This window comes from Phoca vitulina, unplaced genomic scaffold (assembly GCF_004348235.1).
Source record: "Phoca vitulina isolate PV1807 unplaced genomic scaffold, GSC_HSeal_1.0 scaffold36, whole genome shotgun sequence".
In the NCBI taxonomy this organism is placed as follows: domain Eukaryota; kingdom Metazoa; phylum Chordata; class Mammalia; order Carnivora; family Phocidae; genus Phoca; species Phoca vitulina.
This window is the reverse complement of record NW_022589739.1, coordinates 14,564,067-14,584,269: the sequence shown is the minus strand read 5'-3', so window position 1 is coordinate 14,584,269 and position 20,203 is coordinate 14,564,067. Positions and strand designations below refer to the sequence as shown.

The window sequence follows — 20,203 nt, the reverse complement described above, 5'->3', positions numbered from 1 at the left end:
CATGCACCCCCAATATTAATAGCAGCAATGTCCACAATAGCCAAACTATGGAAAGAGCCAAGATGTCCATCAACACATGAATGGATAAAGAAGATGTGGCATATATATACAACGGAATATTATGCAGCCATCAAAAAAACCAAAATCTTGCCATTTGCAATGACATGGATGGAACTAGAGGGTATCATGCTAAGCAAAATAAGTCAATCAGAGAAAGACAAGTATCATACGATCTCATTGATATGAGGAGTTTGAGAAACAAGACAGAGGATCATAGGGGAAGGAAGGAAAAAATGAAACAAGATGAAACCAGAGAGGGTGACAAACCATAAGAGACTCTTAATCTCAGGAAACAAACTGAGGGCTGCTGGAGTGGTGGGGGGTGGGAGGGATAGGGTGGCTGGGTGATGGACATTGGGGAGAATATGTGCTATGGTGAGCACTGTGAATTGTGTAAGACTGATGAATCCCAGACCTGTACCTCTGAAACAAATAATACATTATATGTTAAAAAAAGGAAGAAGAAGAAGAAGAAGGAAGAAGAAGAAGAAGAAGAAGAAGAAGAAGAAGAAGAAGAAGAAGAAGAAGAAGAAGAAAGAAGAAGAAGAAGAAGAAGAAGAAGAAGAAGAAGAAGAAGAAGAAGAAGAAGATAGTAGGAAGGGAAAAATGAAGGGGGGGGAAATCGGAGGGGGAGAGATAGTAGGAAGGGAAAAATGAAGGGGGGGGAAATCGGAGGGGGAGATGAACCATGAGAGACTATGGACTCTGAGAAACAAACTGAGGGTTTTAGAGGGAAGGGGGTGGGAGGATGTGTTAGCTTGGTGATGAGAGAAAGAACACAAATTACCAACACCAGGAATGACAAAATGGACATCACTACAGACCATGTAAGTATCCACAGGATAATAAGTGACTACTACAAACAATTCTACACACATAATTTGACAACTTAGATGAAATGGACGAATTCCTTGAAAAACACAAACTACTACAACTCACCCATATGGGATAGATAATTTTTATTTATTTATTTTTGAAATAGATAATTTTAATAGATCTGTAACTATTAATAAAATTGAATTTGTAATTTTAAAACTCCCCAAAAGAAATCTCCAGACCCAGATGGTTTCAAAGATTCTACCAAATGTTTAAAGAAGAATGTAGACAATCTACACAATCTCTTCCAGAAAACAGAAAAGGAAAAACACTTCACAATTTATTTTATGAATCTAGTATTACTTTACACCAAAACAAAAGCACAAAAAAGAGAAAACTTTAGACCAATATCTCTCATAAACTTAGATGCAAAAATCCTCAACAAAATATTAACAAACCAAATACAACAATGTATAAAAAGAATTATACACCATAACCAAGTAGGATTTATTCCAGCTATGCAAGGCTAGTCAACATGCAAAGATAAATCAGTGTAACCTACCACATTAACAGGTTAAAGAAAAAAATCACATGATCAAATCAATCATTGCCAAAAAAAATGCTTTTGACAAGATTCAACACCCTTCATGATAAAAACTCTCAGGAAAACAGGAATAGAGGGCAACTTTCTCAACTTAATAAAGATCATCTACAATAAGCCTACAACTAACAGTTTATTTGACAGTGAAAGACTAAATGCTTTTCCCCTAAGACTGGAAAAAGACAAGGAAGTCTGCTCTTACTACTCTTATTCAACATAGTACTGGAAGTTCTGCTCAGTACAATATGGCAAAACAAGGAAATTAAATGCATACCCAATCAGAAAGGAAGAAAATAGAACTGTTCCTTTTGCAGATGACAAGGTTATCTACATAGAAAATCGTAAGGAATCTACAAAAAAATTCTTAGGGCTAATAAGTGAGTTCAGCAAAGTATCTTGCAGAATGCAAAAATCAGTTGCATTTCTATATATTTGCAATAAACACATGGATCCAGAAATTAAAAATACAAAACCTGTATAGATTTGTATGCTGAAAACTACAAAATGCTGATGAAAGGAGTCAAAGAAGATGTAAGTAAATGGTGAGACATAACCCTGTTCATGGACTGGAACACCCAATATGTTGATTCTTCCCAAATTGATATACAGGTTCAATGCAATTCCTATCAAAATTCCATCAAGATTTTTTTAGATATAGACAAGGTTATTCTTTTCTTAAATATCTTTAATTTTTAAAAATTTTTAAATAGGCTTACACCCAATGTGGGGCTTGAACCCACGACCCTGAGATCAAAAGTCACATGCTCTACCAGCTGAGCCAGCCAGGTGCCCCCTAGACAAGATTATTTTGAAGTTTATATGGAAAGGCAAAAACCTAAGACAATTCAGAATAACTAAAACAATTTTGGAAAAAAGAAGAATAAAGTGGGAGGAATGGGAATAATTGATTTTAAGACTTATTACAGAGTTACCGCAATCAGGAATAAATGGTATTGGTATAGAGAAAGACACATAGATCAATGGAAGAGAACCCTAAAATCAGCCTATACAAATATGTCCAACTGGTTTTTGTGGGGTTTTTTTTAGCGTAAAAGTCTTTATTATAATGACTGAGGTAAATAAAACATGATCATTAAAATAATTTTTAAAATTTTTATTTATTTTTTAACAGTATAATTAACATACAGTGTTATATTAGTTTCAGATGTACAATACAGTGGTTCAACAATTCTATACATTACTTGGTGCTCATCATAATAACTGTACTCTTAGTCCCCTTGACTTGTTTCACACATCCCCCCTCCCACCTCCCTTCTAGTAATCATCGGTTTGTTCTCTATAGTTAAGAGTCTGCTTTTTGGTTTGTCTCTTTCTTTCTTTGTTTTGTTCTTAAATTCCCAAAAATTTAAGTAAAATCATATGGTATTTGTCTTTCTCTGACTGACTTATTTCACTTAGCATTATACCCTCTAGATCCATCCATGTGGTTGCAAATGACAAGACTACATTCTTATTTTTACAGCTGAGTAATATTCCATTGCATACATATACATCCTCTTTGTCCATTCATCTATCAGTGGACACTTGGATTGTTTCCATATCTCGACTATTGTAAATAATGCATATCTTTTTTTTTCAGATTTTATTTATTTGAGAGAGAGCGAGAGTGCACAAGTGGGTGGAGGGAGCGGGAGAAACAGACTGCCTGCTGAGCAGAGAATCTGACATGGGGCTTGATCCCAGGACTCTGGGATCATGACCTGAGCCAAAGGCAGACGCTTAACAAACTCAGCCACCCAGGCACACCTGCATATATCTTTTTGAATTACTGTTTTCATTTTCTTTGGGTAAATACCCAGTAGTGGAATTATTGGATCATAGGGTAATTCTGTTTTTTTAAGTTTTTGAGGAACCTCCATACTATTTTCCACAGTGGCTGCACCAGTTTGCAGTCCCATCAACAGTGCAAGAGGGTTTCTTTTTCTCCATATCCTCATCAACACTTGTTGTTTCTTGTGTTTTTGATATTAGCCATTCTGACAGGTGTGAGGTGATACCTCATTGTGGTTTTGATTTGCAGTTCCCTGATAATTAGTGATGTTGAGCATGTTTTCATGTGTCTGTTGGCCATCTGTATGTCTTTAGAAAAATGTCTGTTCATGTTCTCTGCCCATGTTTAATTAGATTACCTGTGTTTTTCTCGTGTTGAATTGTATAAGTTCTTTGTATATTTTGGGTATTTACTCCTTATTTTATTTTATTTTTTTATAGGATTATTGGAGCTTAGGTTTTTTGGGGGTTTTTTTTGTGTGTGTGTGTGTGTTTTAAGATTTTATTTACTTATTTGCCAGAGAAAGAGAGAGAGCACAAGCAGGGGGAGCAGCAGGCAGAGGAAGAGGGAGAAGCAGGCTCCCCGCCGAGCAAGGAGCCCAATGTGGGGCTCGATCCCAGGACCCTGGGATCATGACCTGAGCCGAAGGCAGACGCTTAACCGACTGAGCCACCCAGGTGCCCCTATTTACCCCTTATTGGACATATAATTTGCAATTATCTTCTCCCATTCAGTGGGTTTTTTGTTTTGTTTTGTTGATGGTCTCCTTCACTGTGCAAAATCTTTTTATTTTGCTGTAGTCCCAATAGTTTATTTTTGTTTTTGTTTCCCTTGCCTCAGGAGACGTATCTAGAAAAATGTTTCTACGGCTGATGTCATAAGAGATTACTGCCTATATTTTCTTCTTGGAATTTTATGGTTTCAGGTCTCACATTTAGGTCTTTAATATATTTTGAGTTTATTTTTGTGTACAGTGTAATAAAGTGGTGCAGTTTCATTCTTTTGCATGTAGTTGTCTAGTTTTCCAACACCATTTGTTGAAGAGACTTTTTCCCATTGCATGTTCTTGTCTCCTTTTCATAGATTAATTGTCCATATAACCATGGGTTTATTTCTGGGTTTTCTGTTCTGTTCTATTGATCTATGTGTCTATTATTGTGCCATTTCCATACTGGTTTGATTACTACAGCTTTGTAGTATATCTTGAAATCTGAGACTGTGATACCTCCAGTTTTGTTCTTCTTTTTCAAGATTGCTTTGGCTATCTGGGGTCTTTTGTGGTTTCATACATTCATAGGATTATTCATAATTCATAGGATTATTTGTTCTAGTGCTGTGAAAAATGCTCTTGGTATCTGCTAGGGATTTATGCCCAACTGGTTTTTGACAAAGATGTAAAAGCAATTAAATGAAGGAAACATGGGCTTTTGAACAAAAGGTGCTGGAGCAATAGGACATCCATAGGCAAAAAAACCAAACCAAACCAAACAAAAACAAAAACAAAAAACACCCCCCCCCAAAAAAAACTAAAAAAAATCATGACCAAAGTTTCAAAACATAGGGAAAAACACAGGAGAAACTCCTCAGAATGTAGGGCTAGGCAAAGACTTCTTAGACCAAAAGCATGATCCATGAAAGGAAAAGCAGATAAATTGGACTTTATCACAATTACAAACATTTGCTCTTCAAAAGACCTTGTTAAAAGGATGAAAATACAAGCCACAGAGTGGCTGGAACTATTTACAAACCATGTATCTGACAAAGGACTAGTACTGAGAATATATAAAGAATTCTAAAAACTGAACATTAAAAAATCACAATTAGAAAACAGGCAAAATACACGAACAGACATTTCACTGAAGAGGATATTCAGGTTGAAAATAAGCACATGAAAAATGTTCAACATCATTAGCCATTAGGGAAATACAAGTTAAAGTCACAACAAAATGTGACTCTACTACTACTAGAATGTCTAAAAAAAAATGGTGACGATGCCAAATGTTGGCAAGGATGCAGAGAAATTAGATCACTCATAGATATATTGCTGGTGGGAATGTAAAATGGACAACTACTCTGGAGAGCAGTTTGGCAATTTTTTAAAAAACTAAACATGCAAGCACCATATGACCTAGCAATTGTACTCATCAGCATTTATTCCAGATAAATGAAAACTTATGTTCACACAGAAAAACCCTGTATATAAATATTTGTAAGCAGTTTTATTCAGGATATCTGAAAACTGGAAAGAACCTAGCTATTTTTCAGTGGGAGAATGGATAAACAAAATGTGGTACATCCCTACCATGGAACACTACACATCAATAAAAAGAAATGAACTATTGTTACATGCAACAACCTGGATGAGTCTCCAGAAAATTATGCTGAGGAAAAAAAGTAAATTCCAAAAGTTTACATATTGTGTCATTCCATTTATATAACACAGATTTGTGTTTGCCAAGAGTTAAATAGCAGTATAGATATAAAAGAAGAACATAATGGAGGGGCGCCTGGGTGGCTCAGTCATTAAGTGTCTGCCTTCGGCTCGGGTCATGATCCAGGGTCCTGGGATCGAGCCCCAAATCGGGATCCCTGCTCTGTGGGAAGCCTGCTTCTCCCTCTCCCACTCCCCCTGCTTGTGTTCCCTCTTTGGCTGTCTCTCTGTCAAATAAATAAATAAAATCTTAAAAAAAAAAAAAAAGAAGAAGAACATGATGGATCCTTGTGCTTATGGAAATGTTCTGTATCCTGACTATATCAATGTCAATATCCTAACTGTAACCTTGGCAAGACATTATCATTAGGGAAAACTGGGTAAAGGGTACACAAGATCTCTCTGTATTATTCCTCACAACTGCATGTGAGTCTACAATTTTCTCAAAATAAAAAAAATTAAGATTTTACCTTTGTGGTCTCTCTTGTCCGAACCCTGATTGATACAATACCATTCATCAGACTGGAGAATTTCTCTTCTCTTCCTAGTTTGCTCCAGTTTGCCAGGAGTTTTAGTCAGGATAGGTGTTGATTTTTGCCAACTGCTTTTTTTTTTGCACCTACTGAAAATAATCATGTGGTTTTTCAAATTATATTGTTTGATTTTATAACGTTAAACCAACCTTGCATTCCTGGGATAAACATTACTTCATCATGATGTATTAATCCTTTTGTACATTCCTGGATTCAACTTGCTAATATTTGCTAAAGATTTTTATGTCTATATTAGGAAATGTCTTTCAGATACCTAAGGGAGTGAAGTTATTAGTTTCTATAATTAAAAAAGACCTAAGCAAAAATAGTAAAATATTAAATTTTGACAAGGCTGGATGGTGGGTAAACTGCAATTTGTTGCATTATCGTCCACACTTTCCTGCTTTCTTATTTTTGTTTTTCTTTCTTTTCAATTGAACAATCCTTACCTTTAACTTGGAAGATAGATTCAAAGAACAGATTGAGGACATAATAACCGGGTTCTTTATGCTACTAGAACTACAGGGGTGGGATAGCCTTATGTATCCTCTTCACCTAGAAATAGGCCTAACAACACATAGTTGGTACTCAGTGAAAGTTTATTGAATCAGTTGATTTCTTTGAATGACAATCCAATACAACATAATGGATAGTGTGCTCCAGATCCACCCTCAGGACCTAGCGTCATTCCCCCAGCTTCTGGGACTAGGCTGGTTTATGGCTCATAATTCTCTGGGAATTGCCTTCCATAGAAGGAAGCAGCCTTGCCGAGAGTTACAGATAGAGCCTCTATCACTGCTCAGTGATAGGACAAAAACTTCTGGCCCCTGTTCTTTAATTTGAAATAACTCTTAAAGGTCATCCCCGGCTCAGAGCATTCTTTGAGATAGGCTGAGGTCTCTGCCGCGATTGTTTCAGTTTAACTTCTCCCGCTGCGAATCCTGCTTCCATCACTCTTACAGCTCCCCGCCATATTTCTGCACGTTCACCTCCTTTTCGCTCTCTTCCTCGGGTAATTCCACCCAGGACACACATTACCCTATTTTATATTCTTTTCTTAGCAGTTAGCCGTATGTGAAATAACCTTATTTATTTAACGCTTTAACACTTGGCTTATTGTCTGCAGTAAGACTGTAAGCTTCCCAGGACAGACTCTTTTCCCCATACACGGTGCACCACTGTATCAAACGCCTACTGGTTGTTGAAATGAATGAGTGGAAAAGACACACCTGATACTGGGTCTTGGGCTCACAATCTCTAGAGCCTGCGACCAGCACTTTGGAGCAGCTGCTGGGGACGTGCCTCCGAGTCCCCGCCCCTCCTGTCACGCCCCCAGGCCAAGGCAGGGGGCGGACCCCGCAGACGCCCCGGCTGAAGCTATGCGGCAGCCGACAGTACGGCTGGTGCGGCTAAGCCGGATACCCTACACCGAGCTGCTGGCCCTGCAGGAGCGCTGGCTGCGGCGGCTGCAGGCCGAGCCAAGCACTGAGGTCCTGTCGGGGACTGAGGCGGGCGCGCTCCTGCTCTGCGAGCCCGCGGGGCCCGTGTACACGTCCGGGCTGCGCGGCGGCCTGACGCCGGAGGAGACGGCGCGGCTGCGGGCCTTGGGCGCCGAGGTACGCACCACAGGCCGCGGTGGCCTGGCCACCTTCCACGGCCCAGGCCAGCTGCTCTGCCACCCGGTCCTAGACCTGCGACGCCTGGGCCTGCGCCTGCGCACGCACGTAGCGGCGCTGGAGGCGTGCGCCGTGCGCCTGTGCGAGTTCCAGGGCTTGTCCGGTGCTCGCGCGCGGCCCCCGCCCTACACTGGCGTCTGGCTCGGGGAGCGCAAGGTCTGCGCGATAGGTTAGTGCGGAGGGCCGAGGCGGGGCCGGAGGGCGGGACTGGGCGGGGCTGGACCAATGGAGGTGAGAGCAAGCTCCGGCTGGGCGGAAGTGTACCTGACGCGGGCTTTGAATCAGAACTACCCGCTGCGTTTGAGGTGTTAAGCCTTCTCACTGATCTCATATTCACAGCTCTCAGGAGGGCCCTCAGTGGTCATCTCATCCAATATTCATATTTTTGAGAAGTGAATTGCCAGGTTACTAACAATGAATCACAATGTCTGGACAATAATGGAGCTTAGTAATTTTCAAACTTTTTTTTTTAAAGCAACAGAATCTCTGTTAAAGACATTTTCTGGAATCTCCGTAATAAGTGCAGGAGCTGTGGAGCCACACACCCCTCCCCAGCCATGTCCCCCTTCCCCGATCTATGCACAACCCCTTGGGTGCTCAGAAACAGCTGGAAAACCGGTGATGGAGTCCAGTTCCTTCATCACACTGAGGGAGATCATGAAGCCTGGGGAGGGAGGATATCTACTCTAAGACCCTTTTTCTTGCCTTGCAGGAGTCCGCTGTGGAAGGCACATCACGTCCCACGGCCTGGCTCTGAACTGTTCTACAGACCTTTTGTGGTTTGATCACATTGTCCCCTGCGGGCTGGTTGGGACAGGTGTCACCTCTCTGAGTGAGGAGCTCCAAAGGAACGTCACTGTGGATGAAGTAATACCACCTTTCCTTGAGGCCTTTAAAGAGACCTACAAGTGCACGTTGATATCAGAGGACAGCTCCAACTGAAGAGTGTTCATGTTATCACAGCTGGGAGGTCCTGCTTGAAAAGCACCAAGACTGACTTGGGAGTCACTGAAACCCAGATTCTAGACTTGGCTCTGTCATTCACTCACCATGAGACTATGAGCAAAGTATGAGCTCTTAGCCATTGTTTCCATATGTTTGCTGGTTTATTTATATCTTCTCACCTACCTCAGGTACGGTAGATGTGAAAACGTTATGAAAAGCAACACCTGCTATATAAATGTAACATTAGCACTACTATCGACGCCCCATTTTCTTAGCTTAGAGAAACTCAGATATAGAGAATCAGTTCTCAAATATTTATTACCTCCTAAATACTGTATTTAATTGGGCAATTCTGGGCTCCAATTCCTTTGATTTTGTGGGAATCATATCTCTAGATAGCCCAGGTGAGGATGATATGTGGGGAGCTTTCTGCAATAAAAGGGAAAGGAATCTTTAAAGAATAAAATGAGATCTTGACTTCCTGCATTGGATTGCCAAGCCTGATAACTATTTTTAGTTAGGTAACCTGAGTTAGACCAGAGCCCAGGAAAAGACAAGAATAATTTCTCACACTGTACAAATGCCAAAGGTAGAAGTATGTTTTCCTTAAATGAGATCTCTAAATTTATGAGGCTGTGTATTAACTATTCATTGCTATCTAACAGATCACCCCAAAACTTAATGACTTAAAACAATAAACATTATCTCGTATATATTCTGTGGGTCAAGAATTTGGGAAAAGCTTAGCTGGGTGATTTTGGGTTGAGATCTCTCATGAGGTATAGTCAAAATGTCTGCTGGATCAGCTGTCATCTGAAGGTTTGGCATGGAGGATCCATTTCCAAGATGGTTCACTCTGCTTCGTTGGTACTGGTTGTTGATGGGGCCTGCATTCCTCACCGTGTAGGCCACTCCACAGAGCTACTTGTTCCCCTGGGGCAAGTGATGCCAGAAAGAGACAAGGTGGAAGCCACAGGTATTATGACCCAGCCTTGGAAATTACACAGTCATTTCTACCATTTCCTAATAGATGAATCTGACTCAGTGTGGAAGGGACTGCACTGGGTGAGGGGAAGTGAAGATCATTAGGGACCATCTTGGAGACTGGCTACCATAAGCAGTTAGGGTGGAAAGATCCTTGAATGAGAAGTCAGATGACCCAGGTTGCAGTCCCAGCTCTTTGGGCAAGTCATTTACCTCTCTGGGCTTCAGTTTCCCCTATATAAGCACTATCCAATAGGAATACAATGTGAGCCACACTGTAATTTTACTTTTCCAGTAGCCACATTAAAAAAGGAAAAATAAACAGGTGGCATTAATAATACTTTAATTAACCTAATATAAAAATGTTTTACATTCCTTTTCTCCATGCTATATCCAGAAATTCAGTGTGTATTTTCCACTTGTAGCACATCTCATTTTGGAGTTGTCACACTTCAGAAATTCAGTAGCCACAAGTGGCTACCATATTGCAAAGTACAGCCTTAGGTAATATGGTATCCAAAGTCCTTTTTGAGCTTCCAGGGTCCTGTGGCCCCACTGGCTTCTAGAAGAAAGGTGAGTCTTCCCACCTCTAAGGTTTGATGTTTAACTCTGCACACAGTTTTTATCAGTTATTCAAGCTGGAATGGACTTTGGTGGTATGTTCCTGCCTCCTCATTGTACAGAGATGGAACCAAGACTTCGGAAGAAACTTGCTCAAGGCACACAGTAAGTTAATCACAAAGCCACGCCCGGGTGCCAGATATAAGCTCCGTTCTCACGCTCTTTTCCTACTGTGCGCACTGACTTAGAGCTCAGGACAGTATGCTTGACAAGTCATGGACATTTGGTCAATATTAGTTGATTGGTGGTTTGTGCACCCATTATTTACCCATATCTCTTCTAGGCCTTTTGTTTTCCCTCATGGAGCCAACAGTGCTGTTGTAGGAATATGCGGGGTGGATAGTAGTTGATAATTACTTTGCAGTATTATTGCCAAGAAGGGAAATAATTATTCCAGGAAAAGTAGAGTTAGATTGTCATGGTTGGAAGGCTATGCACAGTGTTGCTCCCCATCTAGTACTTGATTACCCTCTCTAGCAACCGTAATAAAGTGACCATTCAGCCTGGTCTTGAATACCTCCAGAGACTGGGAAAGAAACATTTACTCAAAACTTATTTTTAGTACCACTGTGTTAGCCCTCTTAAGTACATTCTCTCAATCAGCAGCCTGTCCCATGTTTCTGGATCACTGGGAATCATTCTGCATGGTGTAATGACTGAGTTACCTGACCTTCCTGAGCCTCCGTTTCATTAGGTTCAAGGCTTGGCACAGAATAAACAGCAGAAAATATATAGTAGTTATTAGTGTTGTTCACCAACTATTTCAGGCAGGACTGTACTGTGTGGCTCCCTTGTCATTGGTCGGGGCCAAGCAACTGTTCTGATCAATGAGTTATGAATGGAGGTGACATGCCACTTCTGAGCTGGAGCATTGAATTGCCGGTGTCAGAGCCCTTGTGGTTTCTCTTTCCTTCTGGAAGAGTGACCAACATTCAAGACGGGTGGCTGCTTTCTGAGGGACTGCATAAGCAGAGGCCCCTGCTGCTGCGGGACATGTGGTGGAGTTAAGCCACTGAAATGTGGGCGTTGTCCATTACCATCGCATAACCTAACCTCTTCTGACTGAGGCAATATGTTTATATTAATTAGGACTCTTATATTTGCAAATGTAGAAACCTCACTCTAACTTATGCAAAAAAACAAATTAAAGAGTGACAGTGAGGGCATTATTGGAAAAGGTCCTGGGGGTCTCATAAAATCCAAGGTTAGGGCTGCAGCCGGGCTCAAGAGCAAAACCAGAGCATGTAGCCCTTTAGGAACCCAGATAGTCTTTTCTCTCCTCCCTGGCAGGCTTCTTGGTGTGTCTGTTTCACACTCGCTTGCTTTAGTCCAGCTTTCTCTGTTTCCCAGGCTGCATGCCAGCTGCTGTTATCCATGATTATTGGAGTCGAGTCGAGGCAAATCCCTAGGTGTCTGGCTTGAGCAACCAGGTGGATGCTAGAGGTATTGCTGGGATGGGAAACACTGGGTGAAGACCAAGTTTGGAGAGAAAGAGAATGAGTTCAGTGTTAGGTAAATCAAGTTTGAAACACGTGGGAGATGCAAGTAGAGAGGGCCAAGGGGCAGTGGGTGTGTGGATCTAGAACATGGGTGTGATGAGTTATGGTTTAGGTCTGGAGACAGAAGAGGAGGGCAGAGGACTGATAAACGTGAGGTATGGGACGAGGAGGGGCAGGCCAAGGAAGGGGGAGGCAATAGGCAGAGAAATATTTGAGGGCACAGAATGAGACAACAGGACAATGTCATCCACTCTTCCAGCAGCCTGGGATTGCCAGGCATCCTGGAAGAGCCAAGCCTCCAAGAACAGGTGGACTGTGGGTTGTTAGAGCCAGGAGGCCAGGGTTTGGCGGAGGCCAGCCCCATGAGATCAGATCAAGCCACTGCTATGGGTTCCTGGCTCTTCTTCCTGCCTGGACAGAGCCCACCCCCAGTTTCCCACAGGGGCCCTTCCTCAAGGTAGGAAGCTGAGCATGTGAAGAAAGATATTTAACACCCTGGCTTTCCTACCACCAGAAGGCCTCTTCTTGTTTGTGCAGAATCTTCTCCCCATAAATAAACAGACTGTCCAGGGTCTGGTGAATAAGTGCTAAACGTAAGGATGTGACTGGTTTGGCATCTTGTTCCTCCTTGCCAGCTCTGGCAGCGTGACTAGATACACCCTACTTCTTGGGAAAAATCCTCTCTCCGAAAGTCCTATGGAAATCAGATTTTTGCAATCTAAATTGCATTTTTCTTTTTACCAAATTATAATTTACCATACATATAATCATACCATATTATAGTATCTATAAAATTTAAAAATAAAACGCTTGTACTCCCACCTGACCACACATCCCCTACATTTGTGTGTCTTTAGTACTTGATCATGAACAGACATATTTTATGTACTTGTCATTATTATGTGGATAAAATTATGTATACTCTTCTAAGCTAAACCTAGTATTACATAAATTTTCCCACATTGCTATATAATCTTTACAATTATATTTTTGAATGCCTTAATTTTGTTTTTATTTCTTTTAAAACTGAGAATTCAAGATTTTTTTAAATATAGGTAATGCAAATTAAAAAAGTACAAAATGGTGGCTTTGAAATGTAAGTCTTGCTCCTATTCTTTTCCTCTGTAAACTCAGTTTTTTTCCTGGAGGCCTAATGATGGTAAATTCTTTTTTATATACTTCAGAGATATTTTATGCATATATAAGTGTGCATGATTATATACTTTTTTTTCATATAGTAACATACTATACCCACAGCATTACACTTTGGAGATTGTTTCAGATTAGTATATAAAGAGCATCCTCATTTTATTTTTTTTTTAGATTTTATTTATTTATTAGAGAGAGAGAGCACACAAGCAGGGGGAGAGGCAGAGGAAGAGGGAGAAGAGCACACAAGCAGGACACCCTGCTCAGCAGGGATGTGGGGCTCGATCCCAGGACCCTGGGATCATGACCCGAGCCAAAGGTAGATGCCCAACCAACTGAACAACCCAGGCGCCCCAGGATCCTCATTTTAAAAAATGACTAGAGTATTCTATTCAGTGGATTTCTTATGATTTATTTAGCTAGTACCTTATTGAGAACATTTAGGTTATTACTAACCTTTTGCTTTTACAAGCAAGGCTGCAATGAAAATTCTTGTGTGTGTGTGTGTGTGTCTGTCTGTCTGTGTGTTACATTGCACATGATGAGTACAAAGGTTGCATCTTTAGAAGTGATTTTCTGAGTCAAAGGATATGTGCATTTTTAATAGATATTGTCATATTGCCTTCCATTAAAGTTACCAATTTATATTCCCATCAATAATGTACAAGGGAGATGCCTGAATTTTAAATGTTCTAGCATCTTAGATTTTTTTTTTCATTTTTAAAGTTTTTTGGTATAAAATCTTTTTAACAAACAACAATGAACCCCATGTATCCATCATGCAGCTAAAACAATCATCAACTCAAGGCCAGCCCTAGTTTGTTTAAAGTGGGACCTACTTCTGGCTTCCTCCCTGGATTATTGTGAAGCAAATCATAGATACCATATTATTTCATCCATAAATATTTCAGTATGTATTCCCCAAAGATAAGGACTCAAAAAAAACCACTTCAATATCAACAAATATTCAGTTAGTATTCCCCAGATTTTTCCAATTGTTTGCTTGTTCCTTTTTTTCACAGTTGGTTTGTTCAAATCAGGATTCAAATACTGGATTTGGTTTACATGTCTCACAAATGTCTCCTTAGTCTCTTTTCACCTAGATTCCTCCCACAACTTTTTTTTTTAAGCTTTTTCTCCTGTGTTTCCTGAAGCTTGAAAGATAAAGCCTGATGCTTGATATGATTTGGCAAGTCAGCTTCATAAGTGGTGGTGTGTAATTGAGGCATGCAATATCTTTCTTTTTTTCTCTTTTTCATGATGATTATTCCCTCGATCCATTATTTTGTTAGGGGTTTACAAAATGTGATATCCTTTTTTTTTTTTTAAGATTTTATTTATTTATTTGACAGAGAGACACAGCAAGAAAGGGAACACAAGCAGGGGGAGTGGGAGGGGGAGAAGCAGGCTTTCGGCTGAGCAGGGAGCCCAACATGGGGCTCGATCCCAGGACCCTGGGATTATGACCTGAGCCAAAGGCAGATGCTTAATGACTGAGCCACCCAGGTGCCCCACAAAATGTGATATTCTGATTCTGTCATGCCTTTTTCACTTACTAGCTGGAGAATGTTTACAGAATTCAACAAGACCAGTGGCATTAGTGTTATTGGTACTTTATTCGTTTTTTAGTTTTGTTCATATTCAATAAAAGTTTGTACTGAATAAAAAATTACCTGTATAAAAGATATGCTTTTATAGTTGCATTAGAATTTATACTGAGTTTAAATTTGAACATATTTGGATTGCCAGCACTGAGTAACTCAATAATTTTTGAGGAATCCATACATTATTCAAATCCAAGAGACACTGGTCTAAGGCTAAAGTGTTACATTTTTGCAATATCTAAATTGCGAGGTTTTCTAAGCCAGAGACTGTTTGTTTGTGTTTGTATCCTAGTACCTAGCATGTAAAAGGAAGCAAGTTTCATATCTATGTTGTTACGAAGAATTTCCTATCGCCTCCACATTGGTTCTTTTGTGGACAGACATCAATATCCAGTCTGTGAAGTGTTCATTATGGCCGTGCTCAGTCAGCCTTCCATCCCTACAGAATTCTGATTGTTAGACAGGTATTCCTCCTTCTACACTGAAACCCACCTCCAACACAGTCATAACTCTACCCTCCTGCAAGGCCTCCTCTAAGAGTCCTTTCCTGGCCATGTCTACCGACATCCCCCTCTAATGGCAGTGGCCACACTGTGTTATAGTTACTTCATTCCACATCTGACCCTGTCAGACTGTGGTCTCTCCAGGCAGGGACTGTGGCTGCATCCTCTGTGGCCTCCTCAGGCCCAGCCCAGGGCCTCACACAGAAGAAGTACCCAGAAATGGCCTGTTGGGTCAGCAAATGTGGTCTCTTCTTCAAGTTTAACTTTCCTGATTCTTCTGTTCTTCCCAGAACATGGTTTCCAGACTCCACACCTCTGCCCTCATATCAATAGGCTCTAATTGGCTAAGGTGCCTTTAATCTGTGTTACTTGGAACTGAAGATAGCATGACTGGTATGGGATGGCCAGTGTGAGGTGTGTCAGCTTGTGCTGGGCCCTGAGGACACAGGGAAGGATCCGACTTCGTCCCTGTCTTCAGGGAACTCACAGCTTTGTGGAGGAGACATACCTGTAAATAAAATTCATAATAAACTGTTAAAAGTATCATGAGAGAAGTTTACACAGAGTACTATGGAAACATAAAAGAAGAGGTGAGAAATCATAAAAGAGAGGGGCAGAAAAGGCTCAAGGTGACATTGAATTAGAATTCTAGGTTGTAAATAAGAAAAAAAAAAAAAAAACCACCTCAAACTAGCTCAAATGAAAAGAGAGTATCTCAGAACTCAAACTAAAAAGTCTGGGGCTTGACTTCAGGCACAGATTGATCCAGGAGAAGGTAGCAGGTAAGGGTGAGTTAGCCAGCTCCAGCAAGAAGGTGCTCAGGCAGAGAGAATAGCACAGCAAAGGCCTGGAGGGGATAGAGAGCATGTGGGTGTTTGAGGAACTGTGAATTGTCCTCCTGCCTCTTTCTAGGGTGAACAGCCTGGGTTCACAGCCTCCTCCCATATTCCTTCATTCTCCTGCTCCTCTCTCCTTCTCCTTGCCCAGAGAAGGATAAAGAGGAATGGGGAAGGCCCCCACCCATCAGACCGTTGCCCCTCCTGCTTGCCCCTCCAGATGCTCACCACCCTTCTCCACCCACCACAGGCCTCCTTGCTCCCATCTGGGTTGGGGCAAAGGGAGATAGTGGTAGAAGACCATAAAGAAGGGAAGGAGTAGAGGGAGAGAAGGGTACTTATTTCCTCAGCTCTTTCCCTGTGGGGTCAGCACGGGTTGGGTTGGGTTGGGCTGGGTTGGGTGCAGTCTCTACCAAAAGCCACAGCTCCAGCCTGCTGGCCTCTGCAGTTTCTAGTAACCCCTTCCTCCCCTGCCCTTGGAGCCTCGCTATGGTGTCCCTCCTCACCGTTGCACCATTCCTTGCTGGCTTCCTGAACCCTCCTCATACTCTCTTCAAATTACCCAGTTTCAAGGAGCCATCTGTTTCCTGCCAGAAACCTGCTTGACACACGGCCCTCACCTGCACCAGAGGTGAGTGGGGGGCATGCTGGGCCCTGTGAAGTGCTGGGTGCCTGCGAGGGGATAGTGTTATTCAGCTCAACTCGATTCCACCACACTCACCTCTCTCCAGCCTGACCCACAAGGGCCCAGGGCTGTTCTAAGCACTTTACACACTTTATGTAATCTTCACAGCAAATAACAAACCCACAAAGTTGAATTACTGGCTGTGTTTTAAGAAGAGGAAAGCGGCTCAGCTGAAGATTTGCCCAAGTTCATATAGTTAGAGGCAGGTCTGCGGTTTGAACTCAAGTCTGGACTCCCAGAAGCTGTGCATTAAACTGCACCCCTATGACTCCCACTCTGCTCTCCTCACAGGTCAAGTAAAAGGACCAAATGGGACAGCTGGTGCTTTTCAGACTCTAAAGAGCCAACACACCTCATTGGCCTGAGAACTGTGGTATGTCCCATCCCTCCCAGAAGACCGGACCACTGGAAGGTCAGAGCTGACAGAGGCCCTAGAGATCAGACACCCTCACTCCCTCCTGTGCCCAGGAAGAAACAGCCCAAGGGGTTCCCCTTAGGTCCCACATTCCTGCAGGAACCAGAATTAGAATCTAGAATGTTTGCAGACACCCCGTAAACATATCAGCAAGAAGGATGTAGCATTCCCCTCAGAGAAGAGTTTAGAAGAGAGAGAAGGGGTGGGGATCAGGATGGGGGCTGGGACAATAGGATTTCAGATTTGGGGAATGAAAGGCATGTCGGAGCCCATCTAGAAGACTTCTCCCATAGCAACTCTGACAAGGCAGCTCTGCTTGCACAGCTCTCCCATGATGAGAAGCCCACTCTGGCCCAACGCAGCCTGTTCCATGCTCCCCATGAGCGGAGATCTAGGTCCCGTGACTCCCCTGTCCCCAAGCACACTTGTTCTGCATCTTCTCTCTGGGATCCATAGTACATGTCTGCTCCCTCTGCCCCAGAGGTGGGAGACATGCTCACAGCATACTTAAGACCCTCTTCTCACTTTCCCTTGGCTATGAATCTCTGGGTGCCCTCCTCCCTCCTCTCTGTCACCCAAATCAGGGCTGTTCTCCAAGGCCCACGTGTTTCAGCCTGTAAAACCATTTACCCTACTTCCACTAATAATATCCATATTTTCCTTAGGGAATCATACCCCCATCAACTTTAAGTTTATGCATTATTTTTTATTAAGGTATAACTGGCATATAACATTATATTAATTACAGGCATACAACATAATGATTCAATATTTACATACATTGCAATGTGATCACCACAATAAGTCTAGTTAACACCTTACATAGTTACAAAAATTTTTTTTTTGTGATGAGAACTTTTTTTGGAATAAAATAACTGGATGTGGGGCGCCTGGGTGGCTCAGTCGTTAAGCGTCTGCTTTCTGCTCAGGTCATGATCCCAGGGTCCTGGGATCGGCCACATCGGGCTCCCTGCTCAGCGGGAAGCCTACTTCTCCCTCTCCCACTCCCCCTGCTTGTGTTCTCTCTTTGCTGTGTCTCTCTCTGTCAAATAAATAAATAAAACCTTTAAAATAAAATAAAATAAAATAAAAATAAAATAAAATAACTGGATGTGACTATTAAGCTTTCTCTGTGTTTCATGCTGTATTTTCCTTGGTGACCCAGGTTTTTAACACTATTGACAGACACAATCCGTGCTCATCCAACCCTTCTCCCCCAACTTACTAGACAGACATGGAGTTACATCCTGTGTATTCTATGGTGAAAAAGACACATGGTCTGTGCTCTTGGAGTGCTCACAGTCTGATGGGAAAGGCAGACCCCAAGTCAATACACAGGTAAACAGAAGACCAGGTGGAGTTCTCTGAAGAAAACAAACAGGAAACTTGAGAGGTGATGGTTCCATTTAACTGAGAGAATGAAGACTGAGGGAAGCCGGGGAAAGAAGTCAAGGGTCCCAGTCCCAATGTATCATTCAGAGATGTTAAGTAGGTAGTCAGATATAGAAATCTAATGCTCAGAGGAGAGGTGTCTGGCCTAGAGGTTGAAAAAGCATCCTGTTAGCCTTCCAGGCCCTCAGGTTCTTTTTTTTTTAAGATTTATTTATTTATTTGAGAGAGAGAGCATGTGGGGTGGGGTGAGGAGGAAGGGTAGTGGAAAAGAGAGAGAGAGAATCTTAAGCAGACTCCCTGCTAAGCACAGAGCACGGAGCTCAGAGTTGATGCAGGGCTCGATCTCACCACCCTGAGATCAGACCTGAGCTGAAACCAAGACTCAAGACGCTTTAACTCACTGTGCCACCCAGGCGGCCCCCAGGCTCTCTCAGGTTCCATCTCTTCTTGGAAGTTTTCCCTGATAACATAATTCCTAGTGATCTCCATTTCATGCCACTCATTCATTCATTCCTTCAACACATTCTCAGTAAGGTCTACTCTGCAGACTTCGTGTTGCCCTAGTGCCCTCCAGGAGCTGATCTTCTAGGTGTGGAGTCAACAAATAAAGTAGACAGTTATAACACAGACTGGTAAGTGCTGTGTTCAAGAGAAGTGCAAGGGGCCCTAGGAGGATGTATCAGTCCGGGCCTGCAGGAAGCAGACGACCATCTCAGGACGGTAATTTTGAGGAGGCTCGATTCACAGAGGTGGGCAGAGAGTAGGGAAACCACAAGGGATTGATCACGAAGTACCCTGGAGCTGGAAACATTTGGGCATCATTAAGTCCCCAGGCCTGTAGGGGAGAGGGAAGGGGGTGATCACAGGGACACGGAAACAGGGAGCGCTCTGAGATGGGGCTGACAGTCGGAAGCTGGGAGCTTCGGTTGAGGGATGCAGCAAGAGAAACAACAGCAAAAGTTTTTTTTTTTTTTTAAGCTAACTATATCAGATGATGTTAGGTGTTACTGAAAAACAAGGCAGAAAAGGGAGTTAGGGAGGGCAGCGGAAGGGAGGGATTAGAATTTGTAAATGGAATGGTCGGGGAAGACCTCAGCAAGAAGGTGGCACTTAAGTAAAGACTTGAAGGAGGTGTATCTCCAGTTGAATCTTCCTCTGACCCCTTCAGTCAGCCCACCTCACTCCCCTGCCCAACCTGTCCTAAGGTCAGGGCCTTGTCTCCAACTTCTTTGTATTAGAGTTCCTTGAAGATCGTTCTCAAACTATGGTCTTCCTAGGACAGGAATCCTGTTCCATCCTTTCTTTTCTCATCTAGTAACAATAGCAGCTGCCATTTATGAAGCACATGCGTCACGCTGGGCTCAGCTCTGGGCCCCTTACACACATTGGGTCATCTAAGCCTCGTAGCAAAACCTGCAAGGCATAGATAAAATGAGGCAGCTCAAGTCCACTTTCTAAGAACCCCTTAGCCAGCTGGTTTCCCTAACAGAGTTCCTGCTCCATCCTCACCCTAGAGAAAGGGAAGTAGAGGACAGCCCTTAAGTTTCTGAAGGACCAAAAAAGGGAACAGAAATTAGGCATATACTTTGTGTCTCCAGTGGGCACAAGGACCAAAGGGTAGAAGTAACTAGGAGGCAGTTTTTGTTAAAACATGAAAACGT

General features: G+C 42.3%; 1 protein-coding gene and 1 non-coding gene across 2 annotated transcripts; one reads left to right on the top strand and one right to left on the bottom strand.

Moving 5' to 3' along the window:
• Positions 1–2,192: 2,192 nt before the first annotated feature.
• TRNAK-UUU lies at positions 2,193–2,265 on the bottom strand. The gene has a single exon. It is a non-coding gene; the product is annotated as a tRNA-Lys (tRNA).
• Positions 2,266–7,497: 5,232 nt separating this feature from the next.
• On the top strand, positions 7,498–11,172 carry LIPT2 (lipoyl(octanoyl) transferase 2). Its single transcript, XM_032427192.1, has 2 exons — positions 7,498–8,078; positions 8,622–11,172. The coding sequence occupies exons 1-2, from the start codon at positions 7,613–7,615 to the stop codon at positions 8,849–8,851; spliced, it is 696 nt and encodes a 231-aa protein (XP_032283083.1). The 5' UTR covers positions 7,498–7,612; the 3' UTR covers positions 8,852–11,172.
• Positions 11,173–20,203: the final 9,031 nt, after the last annotated feature.

Coding starts and splice junctions, on each gene's coding strand:
- LIPT2 (XM_032427192.1), top strand. CDS start 7,613: ATGCGGCAGCCGACAGTACGGCTGGTGCGGCTAAGCCGGATACCCTAC. Junction 8,079..8,621: donor GCGCAAGGTCTGCGCGATAG/GTTAGTGCGGAG, acceptor CTTGCCTTGCAG/GAGTCCGCTGTGGAAGGCAC.